The 27,562-nt window shown below is 42.8% G+C and overlaps 1 protein-coding gene across 1 annotated transcript in view; it reads left to right on the forward strand.

Annotated features, from left to right (window-relative positions):
- SNAP25 (synaptosome associated protein 25) overlaps positions 1-27,562 on the forward strand; it is a 67,324-nt gene that overhangs the window by 20,662 nt on the left and 19,100 nt on the right. Inside the window, exons 2-4 of the mRNA XM_034060658.1 lie at positions 16,086-16,220; positions 16,889-16,930; positions 25,190-25,238. Of these exons, the coding sequence (XP_033916549.1) occupies positions 16,149-16,220; positions 16,889-16,930; positions 25,190-25,238 (163 nt within the window). The 5' untranslated portion in view covers positions 16,086-16,148. The remainder of the gene's footprint in view (positions 1-16,085; positions 16,221-16,888; positions 16,931-25,189; positions 25,239-27,562) is intronic.

The following is a 27,562-nucleotide window of genomic DNA, read 5'->3' on the forward strand; positions in this document are numbered from 1 at the left end:
TGAAGATCATCTAGTTCCATGAGCAGGGACACCTTCCACTAAACCAGGCTGCTCCAAGCCCCCTTCAACCTGGCCTTGAAGACTGCCAAGGGATCCCATCCACAGCTTCTCTGGGATGCCTGTTCCAGTGGCTCACCACACTTCACAAGGTACCAACTCCTAGCTCCCCATTGGGGACACCATCAGAAGCCATCTACCACTGCTGAACATACCTTCTGGGAGGGCATCTGCTGCATCTCTCTTACTCAGGCATTTCCTCTGTGTCACAGGGACCAGATATGCTCAGTGTTATGAGTTGTACACCCCCAGCTTGGTCTCACCACGGGCTTTACCCTGTGGTCCTTGTTATACTGCAGCTACATAAGCAATGGTGCCTCTTGCTCATGGTCTGCTGGGGGCTGAATGCGGGTGAGTCATCTCTGCAATGCTCTGAAAGCAGCACTGCAATAGTCACTTGTCCTTGGGACAAGCTGTGCTCTCATATAGAGGACTGGAAATGCAGATTGTGTCAGCTGAAACCCAGAATGGTTCTGTGATTCTGTGATTTATGCTCAGGTGGATGAATGCAGATGTGACTATACAAATCAGAGTTTGATGAAAGCAGGGTTTGGAAGGCAAATCCCTGTTTTCTGATGTAAAACAAGCATCATTTTAACGTTTAGAAGAGTCAGATTGGCTGCCACTATTCATCTACTGCAAGGAATATTTTATTCCTTCATTTTGGCATGGCTCTTTATAAAGCCTCTGGTCTTAAAGGGCCAAGGTCACTCCATGTAGCTTCCAGTGATGGCAGAAAAAGTTTCAGTGATTTCAATCTATGTAGCTCCAGGTGTGCTTTTGTGCCTTAGCTGACTATAAGTTACTCTGTTTTTCTGCTTTGTTCTGGGTTTTTTTTAGTCCTATTATCTCCTCTAAAAACACTGCTACAACAGTGAACAGACCTTGCTGTCAGCAGCAGTCGTACCTGCATAGCTCAGTGAATCAAAGGTTTCAACAGGAACCTCATATACCTCTATGTTGCAAATAGTTAACACATCAACTTCCTGCTCTCTAGGCTGCTGGGAACAAGAATCAGTCAAACGCTGTTTATTTTCCTTACACGATCAAATTTAATCCCATGTTTTATTGTTCAGCCCTGTAAATCCCATGTAAACCCACCCAGCTCTTGTCTTTCCTGAGCCTTTCCCCTACACACTGTCTCACAGCCTATTTCAATATATCCATCTCCCTTAACAAGAATGTGAACTGCAGAAGGGAAAAGGAGGAGCTTTTGCAGAACGTTTTAATTCTGATCTTTCAAAGCCATTGCCTGTGGGTTGATGAGATTCAGCCAGTAGCAATGCAACCGTAAGAGCCAAGGAAGGGGCAACATTCCCACTGAGAACTGGAAAACTTTCTTCTCCCAAACACAGATGGAAAGGAAAAGGTCAGAAGCCAAACCAGGCCATTTTACATGCCCTTGCAGGCCTTAATTCCTCCACAAGCGTGTGCAAACCGAATAACAAGAACTAGCTAAATAAAAATCCCCACTCAGAGAGAAAGGTTTTGATCCTCAGTTAAAACAGTTTGAGCGGAAAGGATTTTGCAGCCTCTCTGTTAATCTGCTGATCCCGTGGCTGGAAGTGATGCCCTTGAGGCACTGTGGGGCCTGTTGTGGAATTGATTGGTCAACAAAAAAGGAAAGGAGGAAAAAATAGAGAATAGGAGTTGTGCTCTTGTATTAGTACAGCTAAATCCTTGCCTCAGTGTGGGTAATCTTCACTGGGGGAGAGCGCTGGGTTTGCTTTCATCAGCCTGTGAAGGCTGAAATGAACTTCAGAAGAGAGGTTTCTAAATAAGCCTCGTGAGCTTATAATGAATAATGAGGAGTTCTCATACCCTGCACCAGTGTGCATGTGTGCCCTTGGCCTCTGCAGATTTGTATTACTGAGTTCTGGGAAATGAGTAGCAGCCAGGAATTAGTTGTAGGTGTGAATCAGAAAGCAGCAGTGGCCTTTGAAAGCAAGTGAATAAGTTTTGCATATCCGTGGGGTGCTATTATGCATTCCTGTGGCTAATGTAATTTGTTACTTAGCCTAGAAATGTCAGATGCTTTCAATATTTGACTTGTACAGCTGTAAGTGTATTGTAAGTATGCATCTTAAACAGTCGCTCCTGATTTATTGGTTTTGGTATAAATATTCACCAGTAATGAACAACAGATGTGACCCTGGGATCTTCCCATTTAATCTTCCAGTTGTGCCCAGTGAAGGGAGGATCCAGATCCACTCCCTTGTCTGGACAGCATCTGTGATACAAGAGGTTCCTGGGAGTGGTTCTGGGCTGATCAATGGTCCAGCTTCACTTCAGGGAGATGAGCTGTTTAATAGAAGTGGAATTTTTTGTCATTGTGACTTTATAAAAGAGCCCTGAAATGATAAAATTTAGATCTGTAAAAGGTTTATTGGTTTAAAATTAAATTCCAGGCCTTTTTGCCATTTAAACTGCATTTAGAAAGATACTCCGCCGTGTCCTCATATTGTGCCAGCTGCATTTTACATACTCACGTGTCTCTCTGTCTACCACCTATATATAGACAGAGAATGAGGGTAGTTAAAAACTAAGCAGGTCCTTTCTTTTTATAACGTGCCTGCAGCTATTTCCTTTTCTCTAATGAAGGAAAGCAAGTTTTTCAAAGCTCATGGGCTTTCTGCACCTTTAACTCCTACTTTCATTGTTCAAGCTCCCAATGGAGACTACAGTATGAAGTAGAGGAGAGAGGAGGTAGTGGTAAGGCTGGGCTGCCCTGGATGTGTTAGGAAGTGAGCCCTGAGCCAAGAGGGTGGCTGTTGGTCTGCAAAGCACAAGACATCCTCAGGGGTAACTCAGAGTGCCCCAGAAAGGCCAACCTTATTTGCTTTTTGGTTATCCATTATGAAAGCTCTGTTGGCATTAATGGGAGGTGCATATGGACTCCTGAACCTCTTTCAGACACATTTTGGTCTCCTGAACTCCTTTCAGATACAGTTTGGATAGTAGTTCCTTGAGGTAATGGGGCTTTTCCTCAGGCCTATAATCTATTGTGCCTTTACTGTTTTACTTACGGTATTGCATTTACACATGGCAGTGCCCTCACCACAAATGGCTGTATGCACGAGGCAAAAACCTCGAGCTGGCAAGCTCCCTTCCTTCTTGCTACTTGGTTCAAATGCTGTATGGTATAATGAACAGAAGGAAGGACAGACAGGTTGTTATGTGGGTAATAACATAGTTTCTTTAAAGATAAGGCTCTTTAATTTGAAAAATAAAAGAACATGGATAACCAGTGATAAGGAAGACTCTCAAAGACAATGAGATCTGTGACATCTTTTCTGATGTCCATCAGAGCTGAAAAAAGTCTCCCTTCTTCAGTTAAAAATCCCATTCTACAAATAATGCCATCATCCCAGTTTCATAATGCTTATATTTTGTCAGCTGCTGATTTGCCTCTGGTGATTTAGATAAAGAAGATTTCTGCTAAAAATATATATAGGTCCATTGGTTGAAATATGGCCACACTTTTACCATCAGGCAGGAACGAAAGGAAAGGATGAATCTTATAAATGCAATCAATTCCTTTGTTTACCACAAATACATGTCAATAGGAGAAAGTTGTCTCTTTACATTCCTAAGATTCTGATGATCTCAGCATATAGAAGTTTGCTCCTCTATAAAATGTCTATATGTAACCATAGCTGGATTAGTTGTCTTTCACTCACTTCTGTCACAGTTAAGGTCACAGATGCTTAAGCCAGAATAGTGCACTTACAAGGTGTTAGTGGCATTGGGAGAGTAGAAAGAACGTAAAACTAAGAATGTTGGGAAGGAGTAAAGGAGTGGGGCTTGTGCTGCGCTTATTTTAACAAATAAATAGCTATGAAGTCCTGTTCAGCACAGGTTTGGAAAGGACCTTAACATCATCAAGTCCTCAAGGGTAGGGATGCCTTACCCTAGACCATGTTGCCCAAGGCTCTGACCAGCTTGGCCTCGAGCACTGACAGGGATGGAGCATTTACCACTTCTTCGGGCAACCCATTCCAGTGCCTCACCACCCTCACAGTAAATAGCTTTCTCCTTATATCCAACCTGAACTTCCCCTGTTTAAATTTGAACCTGTTACCCCTTGTCCTATCGCTACAATAAGAAAAGTGAGTCCTTCCTGGTGTAATGCAGCTCAGGGCAGGGGTAGGTGTGAGTCCTGAAGTGCAAAGAAATCTTGCAAATAAGAACCAGGCAGAAAGAAAGTGTTGTTTGCCTGAATGTGCTGACAGCCTGTAACAAACCCCACTGGGGGAACTCCTTATTGTTGTCAATCACTTTGAAGCCAAAGCTATGACAATTTTGATGCTGATGGCGTTAACTATGTCACTGACAATCTCTCAAACTGTGATATTGAGTTATTGTTCCTCCACCACAAAACCTTGTTCCACGTTTTCCAGTTTCCCTAAATCCTCAGCCATTCCATACTAAGCTTGTAAAAGCACTAGTTACAGTCTGAGCTATCTCATCCAGTCCTGAAAGCATCGGGATTAATAAAGAAGGGATAGCACCAATTTTTAACATCAGATGGAGAATTTTGTGGCTGTTTTAATGTTATTCACTGCTCCATTAAATTAACTTTAAAAAAATAACTTCAAATTAAATAAAGTTCCCACAGAATTTCCCCCTGAATTGTGACTTCCACAAAATGCAGCAGAAATTAGCTCTGCTTTGTGGCAGAGGCCAATGCAAATGTGCTCTTTTCTTCCTGTAATACTCGTGGGTTTCCTTTATATCACCCATTTAGCCTAAAAAAAATCTCTTTCTCCACTTTGTGGGTTTCCCTTTCATCATCCATTTAGCCTAAAAAAGTCTTTCTTCAATTGTCTCTGTGCTTTCTCGGATCGTTATAAGACATTTGAGGATAATCTCTATTTCTGGTGCCTTGCGTTTTCTGCCATTGATTTGATCTGCACGTCATGTACGTGTGTGTAGCTCTTCTGACACGGTGGCATTTTGCACTGACTTTGCAAAGGCACAGAAGACTTAGAAAGGGTTGAAGCAATGTGGAGTGAGGCCTTTTGAACAACTCCTCATGTTTAATGCTCTCCTGCAGAAGCTCAGCTCACTGTCTCCACTGCCACTGGGTCTGCTCCTCTTGAGTTATGGAGATACAGAGGGAGACCCTTCATCCACAGACACAAACCCACAGCTGCTGGTTGGTTGCCACCACACAGATGTGTAAGACATCCCTACTGGGGGGACTAGGAGCAAAAGAATGAGCAGACAGGGCTGAGTTACTGTAGTTTTCTCATGCTGTGTTACCTGCTATGTAGCTGAAGTGTTCCTGACCCACAGACACTAACTGCAGCACTGTATAGCAGTGACTTTATAAGGTTGAATCAGATCAATCCAGCCTCTGAATGAGAGATGTGAGCAAAGAGCCTGGAGAAGAGAAGGCTGCATGAGGACCTCACAGCAGCCTTCCAGTATCTGAAGGGGGCTTATAAGGATGGGGAGGGACTCTTCATTAGGAACTATAATGAAGAGTAGGACAGATGACTGTCCTACCTCTGTAGGACAAGGGGTAATGGGTTAAAACTTAAACAGGGGAAGTTTAGATTGGATGTAAGGAGGAAGTTTTTATTGTAAGGGTGGTGAGACACTGGAATGGGTTGCCCAGGGAGGTTGTGAATGCTCCATCCTTGGTGGTGTTCAAGGCCAGGCTGGACAGAGCCTTGAGTGACATGGTTTAGTGTGAGGTGTCCCTGCTCATGGCAGGTGGTTGGAACTGGATGATCTTAAGGTCCTTTCCAACCCAACCCATTCTATGATTCTATGAAACAGGCTATTGCTTGCTGTCCACTGACTTTCCAGGCTAAGACCAACCTCTTTCTGGAGCCCACTTAAAGAAGGTGTCTCATATACCCTGCAAAACCTCAGCACTTTGCAGTAGTGGTCCATGGGCAACTGCTAGTGAGGAAAAGGAGCAATGATGCTTTGGTACAGATGGGTGCTGAACACCTTTGGTGCTATGAGCCAATGGCAAACGCAGATCCCACTGGCTTTCTGGGAAATCTGTGCATGTCTTTGCCCCACACTGGTTTTCGTGTCACTGCCCAGGTCTGAATCCTGCCTTCACCCTGAAAGATCACTTTGGCTTGGGATGCTCTTCATAGAATCATAGAATAGTTAGGGTTGGAAAGGACCTTAAGATCATCTAGATCCAACCCTCCTGCCATGGGCAGGGACACCTCACACTAAACCATATCACCCAAGGCTCTGTCCAACCTGGCCTTGAACACTGCCAGGGATGGGGCATTCACAACCTCCCTGGGCAACCCATTCCAGTGCCTCACCACCCTCACAGTAAAGAATTTCTTCCTTATATATGAAAGAGGCTTGGATGTGTATATGGAGGTAGGACCAGGGCTTTGCACACTCTTTAAAGTGTGTACTCTTTTCCCTGTGCAGAGGGAAGAGTTTCCTTCTACAAACCTATGAACCACAAACCGAACAGGTCTCATGCAGCTTGGTGGGAATGCCCTTGATGTTCTTAGGAAAATCTGCCATGCAGCTTTCTTATTCTTTGCTGTCTCCTAAATCTCTCAATAAATGTCTTGCAATAATTCCATTTTGTATTTATTTTTCTATTATTTTTTATTTATTTTTATATCTGTATCTATATAGCTATATATCTGTATCATCTATGTTTGGATCTTCCATCTCTCTATATTTTGATCTATTCATCTAAAAGAAACAGAATGGGACAGGTAGAGCACCAGGAAAACCTGGCACAGAATCATCTAAGATGCCAAGTACTTCCTGTTTTATGTTTGCATACAGAAACCCACCACATTCCATTGTTCACCCTCCACACACTGCCCCATCTACCAGCATGTTGCTGGCTGGTAGACCCACCTTAAAGCTTGACCCCTCTAATGGCAATGCAAAACTTCCTCCAACTTGAGATGGGGCATGACTTTCACCCCAGGCTTCTAAAATTGTCTGTTAATCAGATTTAGTGGCTTAGGAGCTGCGTAAAGAAACCCAGGTTGGAATATAACCAAAGAGAAGAGAGGCTGACTGCTCATCACTGCTGCAGTGTAATGAGTGAACGTTCTGGGGGAGACCTGAATGAATTCAGGGTGTGAGTTTCACCATAAATTGTGCCAGTCACAAATCTCATCCTCCAGCTAAGCTGATGCCATTTGTTTCCCTCCCAGCTGCTGGCCACAGAATATAAACAGCTTTATCACAAGTCAAGACATTTTCTTTAATCCGCTCTACTAAGACCTGGATTTCTTATCCTGAGACACCAAGATCCAGCCCTGCAAATGGCAAGTGAGGTTGTAGGGTATTGTAGGGTATTTTGGAGCAGGTATCTCCTAGAGAGATGGGGAAGCATGAAGCCCTCTGAGCAAAGCCTATATCCTCATTTAAAATGCCCTGTGAAATGTCAGCCACCCTTTTCCAGAGAAGACTAAATCAAACTGGAACCAGCACAACCGCAGCTGCTATGATGATCAGGGCAGCAAACAGTCCGTTTACCAAGAAAGGACTAACACAGTGTGATATCTCATGTCAGAACAAATGCTGAGAAAGGTTATTACTGCTGTATATAAACCCAGAGAGAGAAGGAGAGAGCGGGGAAGGAGGGAAACTATTTAAGCCACAGGACAAGACCAGAGCAGGAACAAGCTGCTGTTTTCTAGCTGTGAATTAATTTGTGCTAGAAGAGAAGTATTTTCTGGATACTGGAGACATGGAGCTTTGCCCTCAGAGCTAGTGGGAACATAATAAACTTTGGGAACCATAGGACATAGCTTGCTAAATTATAAATGAAGCTGTATGAGGCAGCTACCTGTAACAACAGGGAATTAGATTGAGAGCAGCCTGTTTAGTCCAGGTCTCTGTTCACTCTGTTCAGTGCCCTCAACTCGCTGCAGGCGAGGTGCTCACTCCTGGTACGAGGGTTTAACTTCACCCTCCAGCACTGTGGCTGGTTGCTCTCCCACATGGACAAACCAAACATTTGTGCCTGTGATGTGTGTCTGTTGTTGTCAGAAAGGGAAAGAAGAGAAAAACCAAAAGAGGAAAAACGTGTGGGTTCGTAGCTGTAGAAATGACTGCTGAGAGATAACACATTGAAAGGTTTGTTTTCCAAAGCGGTTTTCTTAGCAGTAACACGGTTAGAAAGTCAAGTTGTTATTACTCTGAAGTGAAATTGTTATGAAATGGCTGCTCCGTGCTTTCATTATTTTCAGTGCGGGAGGCTGATAAAGCAACGTGTGCATGGTGGAGCCTCCTAAAACAGCAGTGCGGTCTGACAGCTGGCAGGACAACAATGACTTCCTCTGTACTGGGAGAGGGTGGCTCCAGGCAGTTCTTTTATGACTGTTTGTTATTCTCTGAGCTATCAACGGCAACTTTTTCCACCTGCCATTGCCCCTGGCTGCAGTACCTGGGGGGAAGCATGGAACATGTTGTTCCCTGCTTTGGATCATAGAATCATAGAATAGTTTGGGTTGGAAAGGACCTGAAGATCATCCAGTTCCAACCCCCCTGCGTGGGGAGGGATGCCTCACATTAGACCATGTCACCCAAGGCTCTGTTGAACCTGGCTTTGAACACTGCCAAGGATGGAGCATTTACCACTTCTTTTGGCAGCCTGTTCCAGTGCCCTGCCACCCTTACAGTAAAGAACTTATATCCAAGCTGAACTTCCTCTGTTTAAGTTTAAACCCATTACTCCTTGTTCTATTACTACAGTCCCTGTACTTGCAGAAACAGGAGTTGTGTCAACACAACTTGTCTGCTGCGCTGCAACACTGCACTGTGTACGCTCCCAATCACACTCATCTACTCACTAATGATTATGGGTTCATCAGGGGTAGAGATGCCCATATTTACAAGAAGTAATTCCCCTGGTAGGACATTTATATTGCATAATTGCATTCACACTAAGAAATTATTTTATTGACCTTTTTATCATTATAAGCAATACAAGCCCATAGGAAAACCACTTTCCAATTATTTTTTCCAATGCTTTAAGCAAATAATCAGGAATCATAATTTTGTCTAATTATACTTCAGCATCTTCATTTTGGCCTCTGACTGGAGACTTCTTGTTCCATCTAGGCATGGGTTCTGACACAAAGATGCGCTGTGAGAATATGATGTTGTGTTCACTAGCATTTATCCAAAAGCCTCTATTGTCCTGCAGCACATATATCCCTAACCTGAGTGCCAGTCCATGCCCCCAAACACCCTCAGTTTCAGTAAAGGAAAGAAAAAAGACAAGACAGGAAGAAAAATAAGATTTTTATCTGTACTTTGTAGATGGGAGACAGATTCAGTTGTTAAACATGGCCAAGAAGGTTCATCAGAGGGTATCCAAGACATCTGCATGACACTGACAGATAGAGCCAGCAGCAGGAAACCAAATACCTCCAGCAACTTACATAGCTCTAGAGACCTATCCTCAGCCAACGCAAGCAAGCCCTAAGAGTAAAATAAGCTGTCTAAGGTGCTGCAGGAAGACAGTGACAAACAAGGAATTGTCTGCTCCTGCTGAATTCATATTTGCAAGATCTCAGTGCCTGTCTTTCCCAAAGTCATTCCCTGACAAGCCCTCACCGGTAGGCATTATTCTCTACTGAATATCAAGCAAAACTCAGAGTGAAATCAGTTGTAACTGTATTCTGTCAGCCTGGGCTGTGGAGCTGGGCCCAAAGGTTCGAAAGCAGCATTCTGTGGGACAGCAACAGAGGAGAAATGAGATGCCTGTGCTACAGGTTAATGCTAACGTACCCTATGGAAACACAGAGGCAGCTTTTTGGCTTAATCAGTAACACAACCATAACAAAGGTGCTTCTTTGGAAATGAGAACTTTGCTGAAGATCTTGTGAATAAACCACATCCAGGCAATAAGCTGTGCTGCAGAATTCATACTAAAAAAGCAGACTTTTCTCAAGATTTTATTTCAGAGGTATTTAAAATTTAAATCCAAATCACAAATTTGAGTATTTTTTCATTGTTACATTTTATGTAATAGCATAAAATCTTTAAATAGGATTTTTCATTACAAAATCATCCAATTTGTTCTGCAAGTGCTTTCAGATCAATTAGACACAATAAGAGCAAAAGCAGGTAATGTTTTTCTTGTAGGTGGTATTAGTTGTGCTGATCTCTGGGTGAAATGGAGATGACAGAAGTTGAAACCCCAGAAGGGTTAGAGCTTGTGAGGGCTGTTGTTGAGAGCCCAAGGTGTGTAACAACTGTGCTCCCAACTGACCGTGAGCAGCACACATATGTCTTTCTTGGCTTTCTGTTGGGTTCTGCCTTTGAAACTACATCTTCACAGTTTCAGAGAGAACCTGCTGCTCCCAGCAACACACAGGTATTGGCATTTAAGCATCCTTTTGCAGCAGGTTCTCACTTTTGATGTCATTCCCCACTGGTGTTAGAAGGCAGTTTCTGCTCTAGACTGAGATTTGGGGTTAACGTTAGTGTGTTTCTTGGAACCCAGCCACAAAAAGCCCACCTAGGGAAGGCTGGTGAAGGTTGTGAAAGAAATAGCAACACGTTGGGTTGCTGAGCTCTAGGTAGCTCCCCACTGGGCAGTAATAGCTGTTGGTGAGGTGCAGCAAGAAGTATGTGCACCTTGACAGGAGGATCCCATACAGCCCAAGAACTGCCTTATGCCTGGCCCTATGGTGGCTGAACATGCCTTGCACAGCACTTGGGTAAGGCTGGAAGAGGCAGCACTGAGAAGCAAGGATGACCCTCTTTGTCTGTAGCTGAGCTTCATCCCCCTCCCATTGACAGCGTGTGCTTCTCCTTCTACCAACTACCAGATTAAAAATGAAAGGAGAACAGCTACAATCTAACTTCCAGCTTTAAATGGCTCAATATCCATCCTGAGATGCTTGTTGCAGAGTCTTTCTTTAGGTTTTCAGTGGCTCTACTAATGCCACACCACTGCGGGAAAGCTCTTTCAATCCTTCAAGAAAGAAGCATAAACTGTGGTATTGACCGATTCTAACTCCTTTGGTAGAATACGCCAACGCAGTAATCCTCTGGCTACAGATATCCACAGGAAGAATAGATGTGTCCTTTAATAACAGGGAGAGTGCTTAAAAAAAGAACATTTTATTGCAGTGTTGTCTTCACCACAGTAAATTGCAGTATTTTCATTTTCCTGTATTTATTGCACTGAAGTGTTTACATCACTGTGAAGCAAATATTTGCTTTCAAAGGTCACTCATTGTATCTCTCTTCCTCTGGGGATATATGTAGGTCTCTCTTAGACTTCAGTATAATTGTGAGGATATATAATGTTCTCGCTATGAGACTCTATATTGCATCTGAGCACGACTAAAATAGCAGATGCAGAATTCAAAGTATAATAGGCAATGCTTTTCCATTAGTCAATCTCTCTTTGTATTTTTCTTTACCCTTCCATCTGTTGTGCTTCTGTATGAACACTGGCATAACGTATAAGGCTGTCTCACAGGGAATTTGATGTAAGACACTCAAATCCCTGAAGTTACTCATGGTGTCTGGAAGACACAGAACACAGCTTAGTACACGATGTACATAGTTTTTTGTAGCAATGCCTGGACTTTTGTCTTCTTTTAAAAGAGCGCCATGTATATTTGTGTGTGAACCCAGAGGATTTCCTTCCCCTTTGTTGAAATGAAAGGCCCAAATCCTTGTGAAAATCTGAGACTGGATTTATACATATATAGTTATTGCCAGTATAAACACAGATTGACTGTGTGCAAGTGGCTGTAACTTCTGTAGCAACTTGGGTTTTTTAATCAAAGTTTTAGATCTAAAGAGCTTAACGTATTGCAACACAACTTTGGTTTTCTGACCTGTCATCTCTGCAGTGCCTACAGACATAGTAAATTGGAGTTTATGTTTAAAGTACTGAGTAGTTTTTGGAAAATTTATTTCCAGTTATAGTCAAGATTCTTAAGCAACTGTAGGATTTTGATACTTGGTTTGAATCAGCTTAAATGAGAACAAAATGCAAAATATTAGCTATTGCACAAGGAATTTATTACCTAAAGTCCTCAATAGTATTGTAGGCTTGTTCCCATTCTACTAAAACAAGAGCAGCTTTCTATGGGCCCAAGACAGATTAATACTTTATGCTTTTGAAAGTCCGTCCCATAATAAGTGAGACCAAACCTTTACAGGTTTCTTTTTCTTGGCCATTCCTGTAATGTTTCAGTTTCAATGTTTTAATACATCAAGAGAACTACATACAGGAGCTCCTAAAAGACACCACAGAGGAAAACCTGATAAATTGTACTTAGAGAAACAGGATGTTTTGGGTTGGAAAGGACCTTAAAGATCATCCAGTTCCAACCCCCTGCCATGGGCAGGGACAAAGTGTAATTCCCTTTAAACATAAATCTGCTCTCTAGAAGATTTTATTGATAACAGGGTTTGTTGTTGGAAATTCCTGACACTGGAATGGAATTTAAGCTGAAATGGGACTCTACAAGGAAAATTTTATCTCTATCATGTCCTATTCCATGATTAAACTTCAGAATATGAAATAAAAAAGAAACCTATTCCCAGCCATCTGCAAAATACAGGTAGTTTATCCCACAGTGTGCAAATCAGTAATCTTTATTGATTCTTGTACATAGTTTTCTATTAAATAAAGTTGGACCACCATTGCTGTGGGGCACTTTTGTTTATGACTAAAACTTGATGTAAAATGACTTGTCTGGGAGAATGCTTTTTGCTGTTTCTCAATCCATCGTAAGAGCTTTACAAATACCAAACAATCTCAATAACCCTGTCAAGTTTGATCATATGCTACAAAACATTTCTGGTTACAAGCTCTGATGGGTTTTTTTTAGCATGATGCAAAATAGGATGTGTCTGTCACTAAGGCACCAACTGATGGTTCTAACTAAGGAGGATAACTCTAATAAAATATCACAGTTTATCCACTTTGTTTCTTTTTTGCACTACCCAACAGCACCACTGGATCATGATCGATAATTGATAAGCAAAAGATCAAAAGTCAGACTGGAATCTACTTAAGAAGAGAATTTTCCATGCAATTTGTGTTGTATGCAGTAACTGACAGTATTATTATTCACTATTGTCTGTAGAAGCACTCATCTCACCTTCACTCCTTACAGGTCTGTAATCATTCAACTCACACCAGATATGTTTAAAGACTCAACCAATTTCCCTGTTAGTATCTCCTCCCACTTTACAGCTAGCAAGATGCCATCAGACAGACATAACACAGAACCAGTTTTCTGCCCCTCACAGCTGTATGCATACACCTATCAGATCAGTCCCAACATCATGTCTAAACTGCCCTCATGTTTGCTAAAGCTCAGTGATGCTATTCTGCCAGCACAAGCGTATGGAAGAATCTAGGAGAGGTGAATATTTTAAGTAGATATTCCAAAACTAGGTCCACAGATTTAATTCTGATATTCTGGAACAGAGGCTGTGCCAGAAATATTTAGATACTAAGTTTTGCCTCAATCGGGGAAAAACACAATTTATGAAGCAGTGGCCAGTGCTACTGCTAGCCTGTGCCAAGTAGGACAGGAGTTTGGAAAGCAGTTCTTTACCAAAATAACATCTTTTTAGCCCAGCTGAGCATGTTCCATTTGCTGATTAAGAGCAGTGTCTTCCCAGAGCTGCGTGATGTGCCACAAAGGGCAGCACAAGTGCAGCGTCATGGTGGGAAGGTTGGGGTGGCCTTGAGAGTACCACCACATTTTCAATGCCCTTCAGGAGGAGACCAGTTCATCATCTTTTCCTTCTAAACCTCTGTCCTGGGTTCAGCAGTAGCAGTCATTTTTCTCCTTCTTAGTAGCTGGTGCAGTGCTGTGTTTTAGACTTTCAGCCTGGGAACAGCGCTGATAACACCGATGTTTTTAGTTGCTTCTTAGTAATGTTTACTCTGACCAAAGATTTTCTGAGTCTCATGCTCTGCCAGGGAGGAGGGGAAGCTGGAAGGAAGCAGAAACAGGACACCTGACCCAAACTAGCCAAAGAGGTATTCCATACCACAGCACATCATTCCCTCCACATAAACTGGGGGCAGTTACCCGGAAGGGCTAGATCACTGCTTGGGTTGGGCTGGGTATTGGTTGGCAGGTGGTGAGCGGTTGTATTCTCTTCCCTTGTTATTTCCTTTATCATTATTATTATTGGTGGTAGCAGCAGTGGTTTATGTTACTGGACTGTTCCTATCTCAGCCCATGGGAGTTACATTCTCTTCGATTCTCCTCCCCATCCCTCTGGGAGCCAGGGGGAGGAAGGGGAGGGGAGTGAGAGAGCAGCTGCATGGTTCTGAGTTTAAGCCATGACAACCTCACTGTTTGTAAAGCCGTTTGTGAGCATCCCTGAAGTGTCTGATATCAGTCTGAATTCTAGCCGTGAAATTAAGGTCTGTGTTTGCATCAGCTGGGACTGCAGATGAGTTGCTTAAGCTTGGTCTTTTGCAATGCTGTGACCATGCAGCTGGCAGAACCAGGTGGGCTTCTTCACCAGCATCTATTTGGGCTCCTAAACATTGTGCGACCCATCACACAGTGTCAGCCTCCCTCTGACAAGGATGTGGTGATGTACTCAGTGATGAACATAGGATGCTGTGCCAGTAGCTGCGGGGTGGACTCTTTGAGACAGATTTCTTCCTGGTGTAGCTTCAACGAGGGAAAGCAACCCTGAATGAGGGCACAGCTAATGCAAAAGCATGAAGGTCACATATTCCCTCTTAGATAAGAAAAAACAGCAAATCTGCTGCTGAAGCTGCAGAGGAAATGTAAGGAGATGTCCGCTTTCCTTATGTATTTCTATGTATTTCCTGTGATCCAGGAAATATCCCTGCCACCCAGCTATACCTGTTCAGCCCATACTCCTGACATCCTGATTGCAAACACTTTCAAAGTGAGGAATGGATTCACCTCCAACAGAAAACTTCCATTTAAGCAGACTTACTATTGTTAAAATTGTAAAGCCAAGCTGTGCCCTGACTTATCTTGCTTCATAAAGGCTGCATGCATCACAAAGGACAGAAAATAGCCCCTGGGATTTTACCTTCTTAGAGCAGCTTTGCTGAAGTGGGCTGCTTTTGTCCTCTTTCTGTAATTGAGCGTGATGGAATGTGCTTTATGGCTGTTTATTTGCAGTGCCCCCCCAACTTCCCCACCTCCTCTGCACCTGGGATTAGGTTTTCCTGCTACAAACAAACCTAGCATTAATTTGCCATGTGCCATGCTTGAATCAAGTGAAGAAATAAGCCAGTGTGGTTGTTATAAAGACCTGACAGATGGTAGGAGGACCCGCCTTTCTTAATCAAGTCATGCTCAGTAATCAGAGCTAGCTCGATTTTATACCAAAAAAGAAACCTTACCCAAATGAGGATTAATGGGCTGCATCCTCATCTCTGGTTAGGATGAGCTCAGCGGTGTCGTTCTGTATGGAAAGGGATAACCAAGAGCAGAATCTGACCCACTCTAGGGAGAAGCTGAAGTACCAGTTAGGTCCTGCTGTGCTTTCCTCTGTAATGAAGGATTCACACAGGTAGACAACTTCTCCACTCTAGCTGTTATTATTTCAGAGTCTGAACTATAGCAAGGGACAAGTCATTAGATGATAAATATCTGCAAAGTGTCACTGTCTTTAATTTCATTGCAAGTGTACTAGCTGAGCGTGTAGCCTTCAAGAGACGCAGCTGGAACACAGGACATGAGGTGCATAGGCTTGACCTTGATCTCCTTAATGTGTCTTGAAACTGTTTCTGGTAGTAAATAACACCTCCTGAGTCTCCAGCTTTGATGTGACTAGCATTTGAAAGGTTAAGAAAGAAGGGGTTTCCTCAAAGAACATGACAAGGACACATCCTTGTTCTTCGAGAGTGATTAATAATACAGGCATAAAGCTCTCTACTATGTAGGAATTGCTATCCACAACGGAAGAGTTTGGGTGAGGGCACTCGTGTAATAAGAGCCCTTTTGTGGGGCTGACATTTAAGCACAATTCAGTGAGTCAGGGCTTAACCACACTGTTCCTTTTCCCTTTCTGTCTTCCAGGCTCACAAGCAGCTGAGTGCAAATCCTTGTTCTGCAGCTTCCACAAACACACCCACAGCTAAAATGGCAGAAGACGCTGATATGCGCAATGAGTTGGAAGAAATGCAGCGGCGTGCTGACCAGCTTGCTGATGAAGTGAGAGCTAAGCAGCAAACCCGGGGTTGGCTTTGGTGTGAGGGACACATCCAGAAACAGGAGCTGAGCCAGCACAGGATTTCTAGAGATGATGCTGTTTTCTGTCAGCTTTACACTGAAAGCAGAATTGGAAATTAGATGAGCCAGGGTAAAATTGAGTGTCACGTTTAGTCTAGATTAAGGCATTTATTGAGTGTGAGTTTGGTTTAGGTGTCAAGGTATTAGGTGCTTAGGTTTAGTCTGCATCAATCTGACCAGCCTCAGAGCAAACAAAGCAGCAGTTTAATATTTTCTGAGAGTTCCTTCAATTCACCAAACCCATTAAATGTTCAAAGTCACCAATTAGATCTCTGAAAAGTCTTAGCTGCCAACCACAGACTTCATTTTAAAAGTGGAACACCAGCTGTTCCAAGCATTACCACTGCAATGCATGAGCAAGAGGAGCATGAGCCTTAGAGACTGCAGCTGCCTCAGATGCAGTGGGAGCTGCGTTAGTGAGCTGTAACGGAGAGCTGGAGAGGAAGAGATCACCAGTACCCTGCTGATGGCCTGATTTTAAGGGAAGGCAAAGAGCATAGGAGAAACACACTGTCAGCATGAGCCTGCACATTAGTGTTGGAAAGTGTATCTTGCCAAAGCTGAGTGCTTTTCCCCTCTGTTTCTTTCAGTCCCTTGAGAGCACCCGTCGAATGCTGCAGCTTGTTGAAGAGGTAAGGACTTGCATTTTATTTGCACTTCAGTTGTGAACAAAGGTGATGGAGAGTCCACCACTGGAAGCGTTTTTAACTCACATTGCTAGAGCATGGCCATGGCTTTATGCGCTGCTCCATCTCTCCTTATCCCTTATAAGAGTCATTTGAGACACTGTGTCCTCGTTCCCAAGTGCCCCACTGCAGACCAGCTGCTGAGACACTGTTTTGCCCATACCTGAGTATCCATTGAGACAGGCTACTTGAGATAAACCAAGGAAACAGCCTTTGAAGGTGACCTGGAGTCAGGGACGAGTGGCTGAGTTTGCTGCAGAGCTCCTGGAGCCTCATGCCAGCACCGCTCTGACGTCCTTGCCATAACACTGCAAGTGGGGAAGGTGAGAAATGCCCTCGGTCTGTTTGCCTTGTTGTCTATACCTCCCTCTCCATAAACACTCATAGCTATTTATAGAGCATTAGTCACCACAGCATTTAAATACCACTTCTTTATGTATCTCTGAAATGTCAAGGTTCATGAGATGCCCCAGATTGACAGCTTTGGAAAGGGAAGTTCTCTGATTTTCTACAGCACAAAAGAAGGGGCTCTGGGCTCAGTCCTCACAGCTAATACCTGCCTGGAGGTGTGACTTCCAGAACGGAAAAAGCAGTTCAGAGAGGCTTCATATCACCCTCTTCATAGCAAAGGGGTTTAAAAGTTGGAAGTCCCCAAATTCAGTTCAGAGTGTTCAGCCATCAGGTGCTGGAAAACTTTGCTCCCACCTGACAGGACATATTATATTCAGACACCACGCACGCCTTGGCTCTGGAGCTGGTGACATTTTCAATCAGGGTCATCAGCACTGAGAGCCCCACTGCTCCTGACAACCAGAGGAGTCTCCAGCAGTGACCATGGGAAGAAATTGCATCAGGTCCTACGTTCAGGAACAAGCACAATCCCAACTGTAGGCTCCATGGCCTTGAAATCAATCACCACTGTGGAGATCAATGGAGTCCAGTGGAGACAGGATTAAATTTCCATGTAGAGATAGGCAGACAGATGGGTCATTGAGAACAGTCAGCATTGCTTCTCCTCCATAAACACTTCAGATCGGGGCCCCTTGCAGCTGAAACATGCTCTTGTCTCACGAGCAATCTGTCCCCTTTTGCTGCTCAATTCCCTGGACATGTCGTTTCTAACCATCACTTTCTGTCAGCTCTATCCTGGATGCGGCTCTTGCTGTTGTCAATTCAACAACATGGAAGAGAGTCTCATATGGGTACCTCCATGAACACAAGGCAGGAGAGCCTGCTGCCCCCAAATGCCTGTGATCTAAACAGACAAGGCAGATGATGAGTGGGAAGAAAGAGAGGCGCAGGAAAAGGGAAGTGATTTGCTGAGGGCCAAGCCATCAGTAAATATCAGCCCTGTCTCTCCTGAGCCTTATTTGTGTGACCTATGCACTGCTTGAGTCTTCCTAACATATTGAACTGGCATATTGTGAATGCCACTGGAATTTCAGCTTTAAATCATGGCAAATGGCAAAGTAGGAGGAGAACTGGGACTGCTGAATTTACCAATGAATTTACGTAGGACTCTAGTGCTTCTTGGAAGAGCCTGGCATCTCTCTGGACTTGCCTTTTGTTCAGATGCTACAATATCATCCTGTCCAAATACAGGAGTTTCTAAAAGTAGCTCTGAGTAGTCAAGTGAATTATTCTAAATGAGCTGAATATTATTCTCACTAATGTGGCTACAAAAGGCTTTTAAATTCCTCTGTGGTCTAAACAGCTGGTTGATTACTCTGGTCCCATTTCCTAGGTACTTTTAAGAGAATGCAGCATTTAGGGAGTGAGAGACTTTATACTGAGAAGACAAATGACAAGTGTTTTTGAAAGGGAACTCATACTCCCCTGATTTACTAGACCCCAAAGAGCCAATCAGACTCCCTTGCTTAGAAGAACCTATCTAGTGAGTAGAGAGAGAATATACTCTTTCTCTATGAAAGAATGCTTTTTACTCTATTCTCTGGATACAGCAAATGTGGTATTCCTTACTTAGGAAAAGGATGCCTCCGTCTTTAAGCATTATTACTATGTATGTCTGTACGGAGTCTCGTCATGTTTGCCTCTGCTCTGTTAAATACTAGGAAAATAAAGAATAAACAGACTGACTTGGCTTCACTGTAGAGGCAGAAGGGTGTTGTCCACCCAGGGAAGCCCTGTAGCAGTACAGGCACCCTTAATGCTGATATGTAGGTAATAGCATGGGGTACAAAACTGATGTTTCCAAAGGACCATGCTCTCCTTGCTCAAGAAGACTATGTTGAGTTTGGAGATTAAGCCCAGGTGCTGTTCCCAGGGAATGTTGGTAAGGAACACCACATCTGTTACCACTTCTTATTTTATAACCCAGCTTTGCAAGAAGCTGATTCTTTTCAGTCCTAGCACAACAGGGGAAGAAAGAAGTGGTGTGTGGCTGTTGCAAAGTAGTTGCTGCCTTGCCCCAGGGCAGCTATGTGTTGGCATGGCAGATGACAAAAATCAGTTTGCTCTGTGGTACCCAGCATACCCTTGCAACACAGCTACATCTACACTGACCAATGCTCATTTGAGCTTCTCAGCTCCTCAGTGCTATAAATACCTGTATTTGATGATGATGCTGGGCAATGTTTGTGCCAAAACATAAAAATGAACTGAGGCAGAAGTGAGACTAAATACACAGTTTGTAGCTGACCTTCCTATTTTCTTGTTCAGGCTTCTTACATCTGAACCAACATTATGAAACACAGAATAACACATGCAAGGGGAAAAGCTGTGAGTCCACTACCATCTTCCAGTGGAACCACTATGGCCTTTAAAGAGAATCAGTCATTGTAGCGTGGATAAAAGAGATGGTTTCTACCTAAGATGCAGCAAGGCAAAAATAGCAACAAGATCAGTACTGCTGGAAGCTCAGCAAGAAAGCACTTTTAGAAATACATACAGACAAAAGGACTGATTTGTACATTTAAATCCAGACACGACTATCTTCTCCTCTCATATGATGGGGGTTAGGGTCAAGGTTACTGACATATCAAAGCTGAAACTGTAAACTAGATATGTTTGATACCCTCATGATTCTTCTCTATGCAGGACACCAAGCACACAATATGCCATTTCACTAACTTCCTTCATTTGTGATTGGGAAGTGAGTTTTTCCTGACATTATCATAGTCAAATGTTCCTTTTATTCCTGAAGAATAAGAGGAAAATATTCTATACATTTAAAGCTTGGTCCAAAGCTTGTCAAAGCTATCTTGAAAATCTCTTTGACACCATTAGCTATTGGAACAGTTCTACTCAGAAAATTGATTTATTCTGTGTAATTCCAAAGAAATACATGTCTGACACAGGGGGATGGGATTCATAATTCTGGTCTCAGTCTTTCCTGTGCAGTATTAGGCCCCTTTATCTATGTAAACCAGCAGGTTACCACTGGAGTCAGAGTTATTGTAGTAGATGAAAACCAGGCACATGGGATTTAGGAGTGGGGTCACAGATTCATATCAGCTGAGGACAGGGTGAGTTAATGGGCTGAGAAGTAACATGGCTCTTTAATCAGACACAGAGACATTGAAACAGTGACTGCTTTTCAGGGTATCTCCTGAAATGCTGATAAAGCGATTTATAGAATTTGGGTTTTCTATCCAATATATCATTCTCTTACACTGTTATGAAAATCACCCCTCAGGCTAAACCAAAGTTGGGAGCAGCTGCCTGGAGAAGACACAACACTGTGTTCCTGGAGGGACTGATGGGCCCTTTGAGGAGTCATCCTAATTCTCTTCCTAGTTTTATTCCCACCTTGGGAAATTAAGTGACAAAACAGCAATACTAAAAGATACAGCAACGCATTGTCCCTCCAAAGTGCTGGGCAACTTTCAGTGAGTATTTTGTTGCTGACTTGTTCTGAGACTGTCATACAAGAAAGGTATAAAAAGCTGTTAGAGAAATTTGGGGCTAATGTATATTTAAGCCTCCGAAAAGGTTCCCAGTTATGTTGTTCAACAGCTTCACTGAAGTATTGACAGGTATCTTAAGTATCTAAGCACTGAATTAAGCCCCGAGTGTTAAAATCATATATTCTGGCTTTCTGATCAATAGCTTAGCCAGTGGTCCAGTGAAGAACCTGGACATGTGTTTTATAGAAAGCACATCGAACCCAAACCAATACTCCTTGTTGGTTTGCTTTTATCTAAACACTAGGACTCAGTACTACTGGAAGGCTGAAGGACATCAATTCCCATGAACTCCATGGGGTCTGTATTCATGATGATGTTTCACCCAATGTGATTAATTTGGAAGTCCTGTTCTGAAGGGCCATCTTGCGTGCAAAATTGGGCAGATCTTTGCAGACAAATGGTTGGCAACTTGCAGCAGTCTCCATGGAAATCAGTCTGGGAGGACACACTAGTCGACCTGCTCATCCTAGAGTCAGGGCTAAGTAATGTTTTCTGGAGCTGGGAAAGATTATACATTTTACCACCTGTGGTATACCTGCTCTATGGATAAACAGAGGAACTCCAGAGGTGCCACTTTAATGCCTCAACAAAAGCAATTCATGCTGAGACATTTTCTTCTGAAGGACAAGGATGTGAGATGTTTGCTGTACCATGGCAAAATCCAGCAGTCCCAATTCTCAAGTGCAACAAGAGGACAAGGAGAGTCAGAAGTAACCCCAGAGAGAAGGCTGTTACAGATTTAAGAGCTAAGTTAAAATGGCTTGTGCTCTATGGACTCTGTAGGATCATACAAAAGATGCCTTTTTCTTCTCTCTGGCCTAAACTACCCATTTTTTAAACACCCCACATTTCGAGGATCCTTATTTTGCCACAAACTAAACAGGGGATTGCCTGTGTAAGGTCTTAAGAAATTCCTCTGTTGCACAGGAAGAAAGGAAGACTTTAATCCTGATGGTAGTGTACACTTAGCACACATTTTCATAACAAGATGTACCTCTCTAGTTCTACCAACTCATGGCTTCCCATATAGGATCTCACTGATGTTGGTGAGCACTGGATGTGGGTGGGAACTCTTCCTGAGCCCCCAGGACCAGGCAAATCTAAGCACGGTCACCAGGCCATTGTCCTCCTTCTGGGAGCTTGTTATTTTATGATGAGTCATTGTAAAACATGTTTTCTGGGTTGGAACTTTGCAAACACATCTTTCTTCACCTCCTCATGGTGAGTGCATGTGCTGACACCTGCTCCCACTGAGACCAAGGGCAGTTTCTGGATACCTTCCGTGCAGAAAACACCAACATTGCATGTGTTTGGGCTCCAGAAACACTTCTTTGGCACATTTCAGTCTCTATAGTCCTTTAAAGGAAGAGGTTTTGCAGTTTCCAGAGATGCCCAAGTCTGTTGTCACTGTTGAGGGTCAGTTACTGAGTGTTTCTCTCCTGCTCAGACATCTGGATGATGAGCACATTTTTAGAACCATTCCATCTGATAGACATAGAATCATAGAATCATAGAATAGTTAGGGTTGGAAAGGACCTTAAGATCATCCAGTTCTAACCCCCCTGCCATGGGCAGGGACACCTCACACTAAACCATATCACCCAAGGCTTCATCCAACCTGGCCTTGAACACTGCCAGGGATGGAGCATGTTTGGTTTTGAGCTATCTAAAAAATCAGTCACAATGGAAATGTTGAACTTTTAGGAAAGTCTGAATCTGCTTCAATGCACAAATGTGGTTTTTTTTTAATGGCTTTACATAGTTATTTTTTTGTGAAAAAGCTGAAAATTAATGCTTAGTAGAAGCTTGGAACAGGAGGAGATTGTCACTTGATGTCTGAATCACCTCTCATCTTTGTCAGCTGGCATTTTCTTATTAGATTCAATATGCTTTGGATTAGACCTCAGATGCAGAGAAGTATATTCAATGCACACCCTTTAATATTTTCACATTAGTGTTAATGCTGTGGCAGGCCACTCTTAAGAGATACAGTATTGCCTGATAAAATTAAATGGCACTGATGGTCAGGTAAGTGAAAGAAAATTGTACCTCTTCCACTCTGTGCAAGAATTTGATATGAAATACAAACCATAAGGTTCAACTGTTGAGTTTGTCTCTCAGCACAGGTTTTATTCAGGTCACTGTACATCTTAGCTGCATAAAGATGTTGAAGCCAGCAGGAAAATAAGGGCAGAGGGTTAAGGAGCAGTAAATGTTTCTCAGCCTGACTATATTTGACTCACTGAAAGCCAGCGACTATCACACCACCAATTGCAGGTTTCTGAGTCCAATATTTAGAAGGATCCCATGTCAGACTACACTGTATTTACTTAAACACAAGATGACTCAGAACCCAATCAGCCTTATACTGTTTTTAAAATGCATATAAATCTCTTGGTGTTAGACATCCTGGGTACCAAGAGCATGAAAAGAGCGCAATAAAAAGCTATTGCACATCCAGTGCTTAGGAGATTGCAACACAGAAAATGTAAGATAATTAAAGGCAGTTTCCTTACTTTAAATAGATAAATTTAAGACAAACCTTGGGCCTTAAGTTTTTAAAGGAAAAATAGAATCTGTATTGGATTCAAGCTCTATGTGCTTGAAGGAAGAAAGAACAGCAGTGGGTATCTGGTAGACAGCTGACCCGAGGGCAGCAGGCACAGCAGAGCATGATGAGAGGCAGGAGGCTTTTTTCTCTCCACCTGGCAACTCACATAGGGAGGGTTTAAAACACAGCAGCAAACCAGGCCGCATCTGATGTTTTTCCCAGTTTCTACAGTGATGTAGACATGAAAGACAAGAATGGGAGTGCAGAGAGAGGCAGTGCAGTAAGAGGCATCTCTTGAACCAAGCAGGATCCTTTCTGAACAAAGCAGAGAAGCACCAGCTGCATCAGCCAGACAGTGGGGTAGAGTCCAGCTTGTGACTGAGCCCGTGTGGGCAGTGTGGTACTGGCAAGAGACTTCACTGCTCCAGGAGAGAGATGAGCCATGGCAATGAGCAGGGCTGTTGGGAAGAAGGATGGTTTGAAGTCCTTATTTTGCCTCAAGGAAGGGGAGGATGGTCTAGAAAGCAAAAGGGACAGTCAAGACTCCAGGTTTCTGTTCCTCATGTTCCTGTGCATCTGTGGGTATCTCCCCTGCCCTCTGCAAAACCAGCACCACCAACTTTATGTGCTTTCACAGGGCTATGGATGGCTTTATGTTCATGGAAGCAGCTAAATTACTGCTGCACGTGCCCAGGTGAATCCGCTGGCAAGCTGTCAGGCTGCAGAGGACTTACTTCATCTGCTATTGACACGCAACAGTCAGATCATCCAGGCCATTAATTATTCACAGATGTTATCACTGCTCCAAGCAGAATGGAGCTAGTTTTCCCTTTGTAATTAAAAAGGAGCTAATCTTATCTGTGATATAGGTTTGTATCACAGCACCCAGAAACCCGAAACTCCTGATCACATCCCAGAGCGATGATAACACAGGTAGAAATTGTACTTGTGAAAGGTGCCCTGCTGCTGGCTTCAGCAAGTGGGAGCTCTGAACTGCTTGGCTCTGCTCAAACCCTGTATCCATCAAAGGCGATGATAACACTCCCACTACCTGTGGGACCAAGGGTAGATTCAGCATGCAGGTGTTTTAAAAACCCTACCCTCAAGCTCAATCCATTGATGAAATCCATTGATGTTAAAGGTGTCTGTTGGCTGAATTAAAACTTGGCTTAAATCCATATCTATTAGATCTCCAGGCCAAAAATTATGGCTTAATCCTATTAAATATTAGCCTGCTTTAAAACGGATTTCCTAAGTAGGTAAGCTTTCTGACTTCTGTGTTTCAAGGGTCATGTGCAAAGCACTATGCCTACATCTCAAGCATGTTTGTATCACATCTATTTTCCTTGGGAGTTTCTCCCTTGGGATGAACAGACATCCACAACGCCAACAAACGCTTCTTCCATTCTCCTGCTTCAGGGAACCTGGAGAGGAACCCTCTCTTTTCAGAAATTACTCTTGTGTAAAGCAATTATTTTAATCTCAAGCTCCAGGACTTAAGGACTGATGATACAATTGAGAGTACCCAGTTCCTTACAGTATCCAGGCACATAAGGTTTTAGGACTGTGCCACCAGCCCCTTATGACCTTGTCATTCCTTTTACTGTTTTTCTTTTGTCTTCCTATGTCCCGTACCTAGAGCTGAGTTCCCTCACTGATCTCTCTTTCTCTCTCTCTCTTTCTTCTCTCCTTCTCTCTCCTTGCCTTGCTACCACTATTGGGATGTAGAGTAAAGATGCTGGTATCAGGACTTTGGTTATGTTGGATGAGCAAGGAGGTAAGTTCAGATTGCTTCAGTAAGGAAGTTTAACCATTCTCAAAGTACTGTACTAACTGTGTGCAATCCTGAAAATGAGGGCCGTAAAATATGTGTGGTTGTGCATGAGAACCCCAAACCCTCTTTGCCTTTGGCTTTGCTGTCTGACTGAGGAACGTACAATAACTGCATAAGAGCCTGTACTTCTTTTGATCTGCTTCCCATTAATGTCAAAGAGAGCTGCAGGCTGAACTCATCCAAATCATCCTGTATTTTCAGCAAGCTTTGGGTCAAGATCCAGCTACATGATGAGAAGATTTGCCTCCATAAGTGTAAAATCCAACATTATTTACACAGGTGCTTCGTAATTTTCTCACTTGTTTAAGCCGCAAGTGAAAGGCGTGCAATAAATGCATCCCAAGAGAAGGTAAACCAGCTTAGTTTGTGTGAATTTCAGTTGCTTGTTGTATAGAAATGTCATTGAGGATAACAGGAATTTCACATTAAAAGCTATAACATGATCAGCTCATTACAGTTGACCATAAAGGAGCTTTCAAGCTTAGATGAGTCCCTGTCTGTGGATGACAGCGACAAAGCCAGAGCCAGATACATTCAATACATTCCAGGAAATTACATTTTTGCCCTTCATAATACTGCAAAGAGGTAGGTAGCTCCCTCCCCCAACCAAACCAAGTCTTCATTTGCTGCAGAACCATAGCACCAGCAAAACAGCATCTCAAAGAGAAGCTAAATAACCAGAGTATATATTCCTTCTACTCTATATCAAACCAGCACCCCCCCAAGTCCTTATTATTATTTTCTATGTAGCATGATACAAAACTGTGTTAGAAAATGCTTCCTACAGAAGTAATGCTGTATCACTCATCAAGCCCAGACAATGATTATAAGCAATGATTATAAGCACTGTTAGGAAATAGACCCCAAAACCTGATAGGCCCTTTGCATCTGTAATGTCCCTGCCTCTCTGGCACCAAAATTAATGAAAAGTAATAATAGGACCTAACTAGAAAGTATTTTCTCCTATTTCCTTTTTTATGTACATCTCGTTGCCCCCCCCTCCCCTTTAGGGAAAGGAATTTAACCCAACCAAATTTTGTCACACCAATTTGTCTTGACAAGAGAAATATTACAGAGGCTATTCGGTTGCCTTCAAAAGAATTCCTGAATAACGGCAGTAAAAGAACTATCGCTGAGAGCAGGAAACCAGAAATTGCTTGTGTTGAAACAGATATGGCACCTGTCTAAATAATGTGTTTTGTTTCAGGAGTGAATTATACAGTTGAAATAAATCATGAATATTGTCAAAGAAAGCCTGTAAATACCCAGGAGTGTTTGCAATGTAATTCACAGGTGGATCAGCAGAAACTTTTGTGGTTCCTATAACTCCCTTTGCATTTACTTTTGGGAAAGTATGTTTCTGTTTTTAACTGATGTTTTTTTCTACAGATTGCTGGGGGGGATGTGGTAGTTTGATTTAACCTTGGATTTTGTCTTCTACTTTGGAGCTCTACTATTACTAAACCTCTCTATGCAGAAGTTGTCCAATCAGCTCCCTAGTCGTGCTAGAAAGTATGGTCTATGTGAGCCAAGGAGCTGAGACTGGACCCATAGACCTTTTTGGGGTCCAGGGAACTCAGTATTAAACTCTTATTGATGGTGAAACCTGAAATGTATATTGTATGGCCAGAGATGCAGTTAATCAATACTTACAGGAAAGAATCAGACAATTAAAAAGCCTCTTTAAATCAGTTATGGTCATGCCTTAAGTGGTTCAGTAAATTTAGCTTATGACTCTACCCTATGGGTTTCTCATGGAAAACAGGCTAACAACGCTACAAACCCCGGGTATTTTGTAACCGCTGTCCTACGCTAAATGTTTAATAAGTGTTGTTCATTTTAGTCATATGTAGCTGTAATAATTCCTGATTTTTAATTTTAGTGATAAAAGACTTACATTATTGGGCAAAACACACTAACGGTGACTCTGAGCCCTCTGTAATTAGTGCAGCGTGTGCGGATGTCTCAGCAGATTATCAGATTAAGGCAATACTTTGCTAACACTGCCATGTGATCTCTTTTCAGCTGACTGCACAAGTCACTTAAGATTATTAGGTGTTAAATACACAAAAAAACATGACATTGATCTTTCCAGTGGGCGGCAAGCAGAATATCTGATCTCTGCGGTTGCTCGAAGCTCTATTTCTAGGTTTCCTTACAAAATTGCTTGCTTTGAAGTTAAACAGACTTTACAAGGAAAACTACTTCGAGCCGATCTCAATCTAAATAACACAAAGCAGAACCCATTTTCTGTCATCCATAAGCAG

The sequence above is a fragment of the Melopsittacus undulatus genome, chromosome 3, assembly GCF_012275295.1.
Source record: "Melopsittacus undulatus isolate bMelUnd1 chromosome 3, bMelUnd1.mat.Z, whole genome shotgun sequence".
Taxonomy (NCBI): domain Eukaryota; kingdom Metazoa; phylum Chordata; class Aves; order Psittaciformes; family Psittaculidae; genus Melopsittacus; species Melopsittacus undulatus.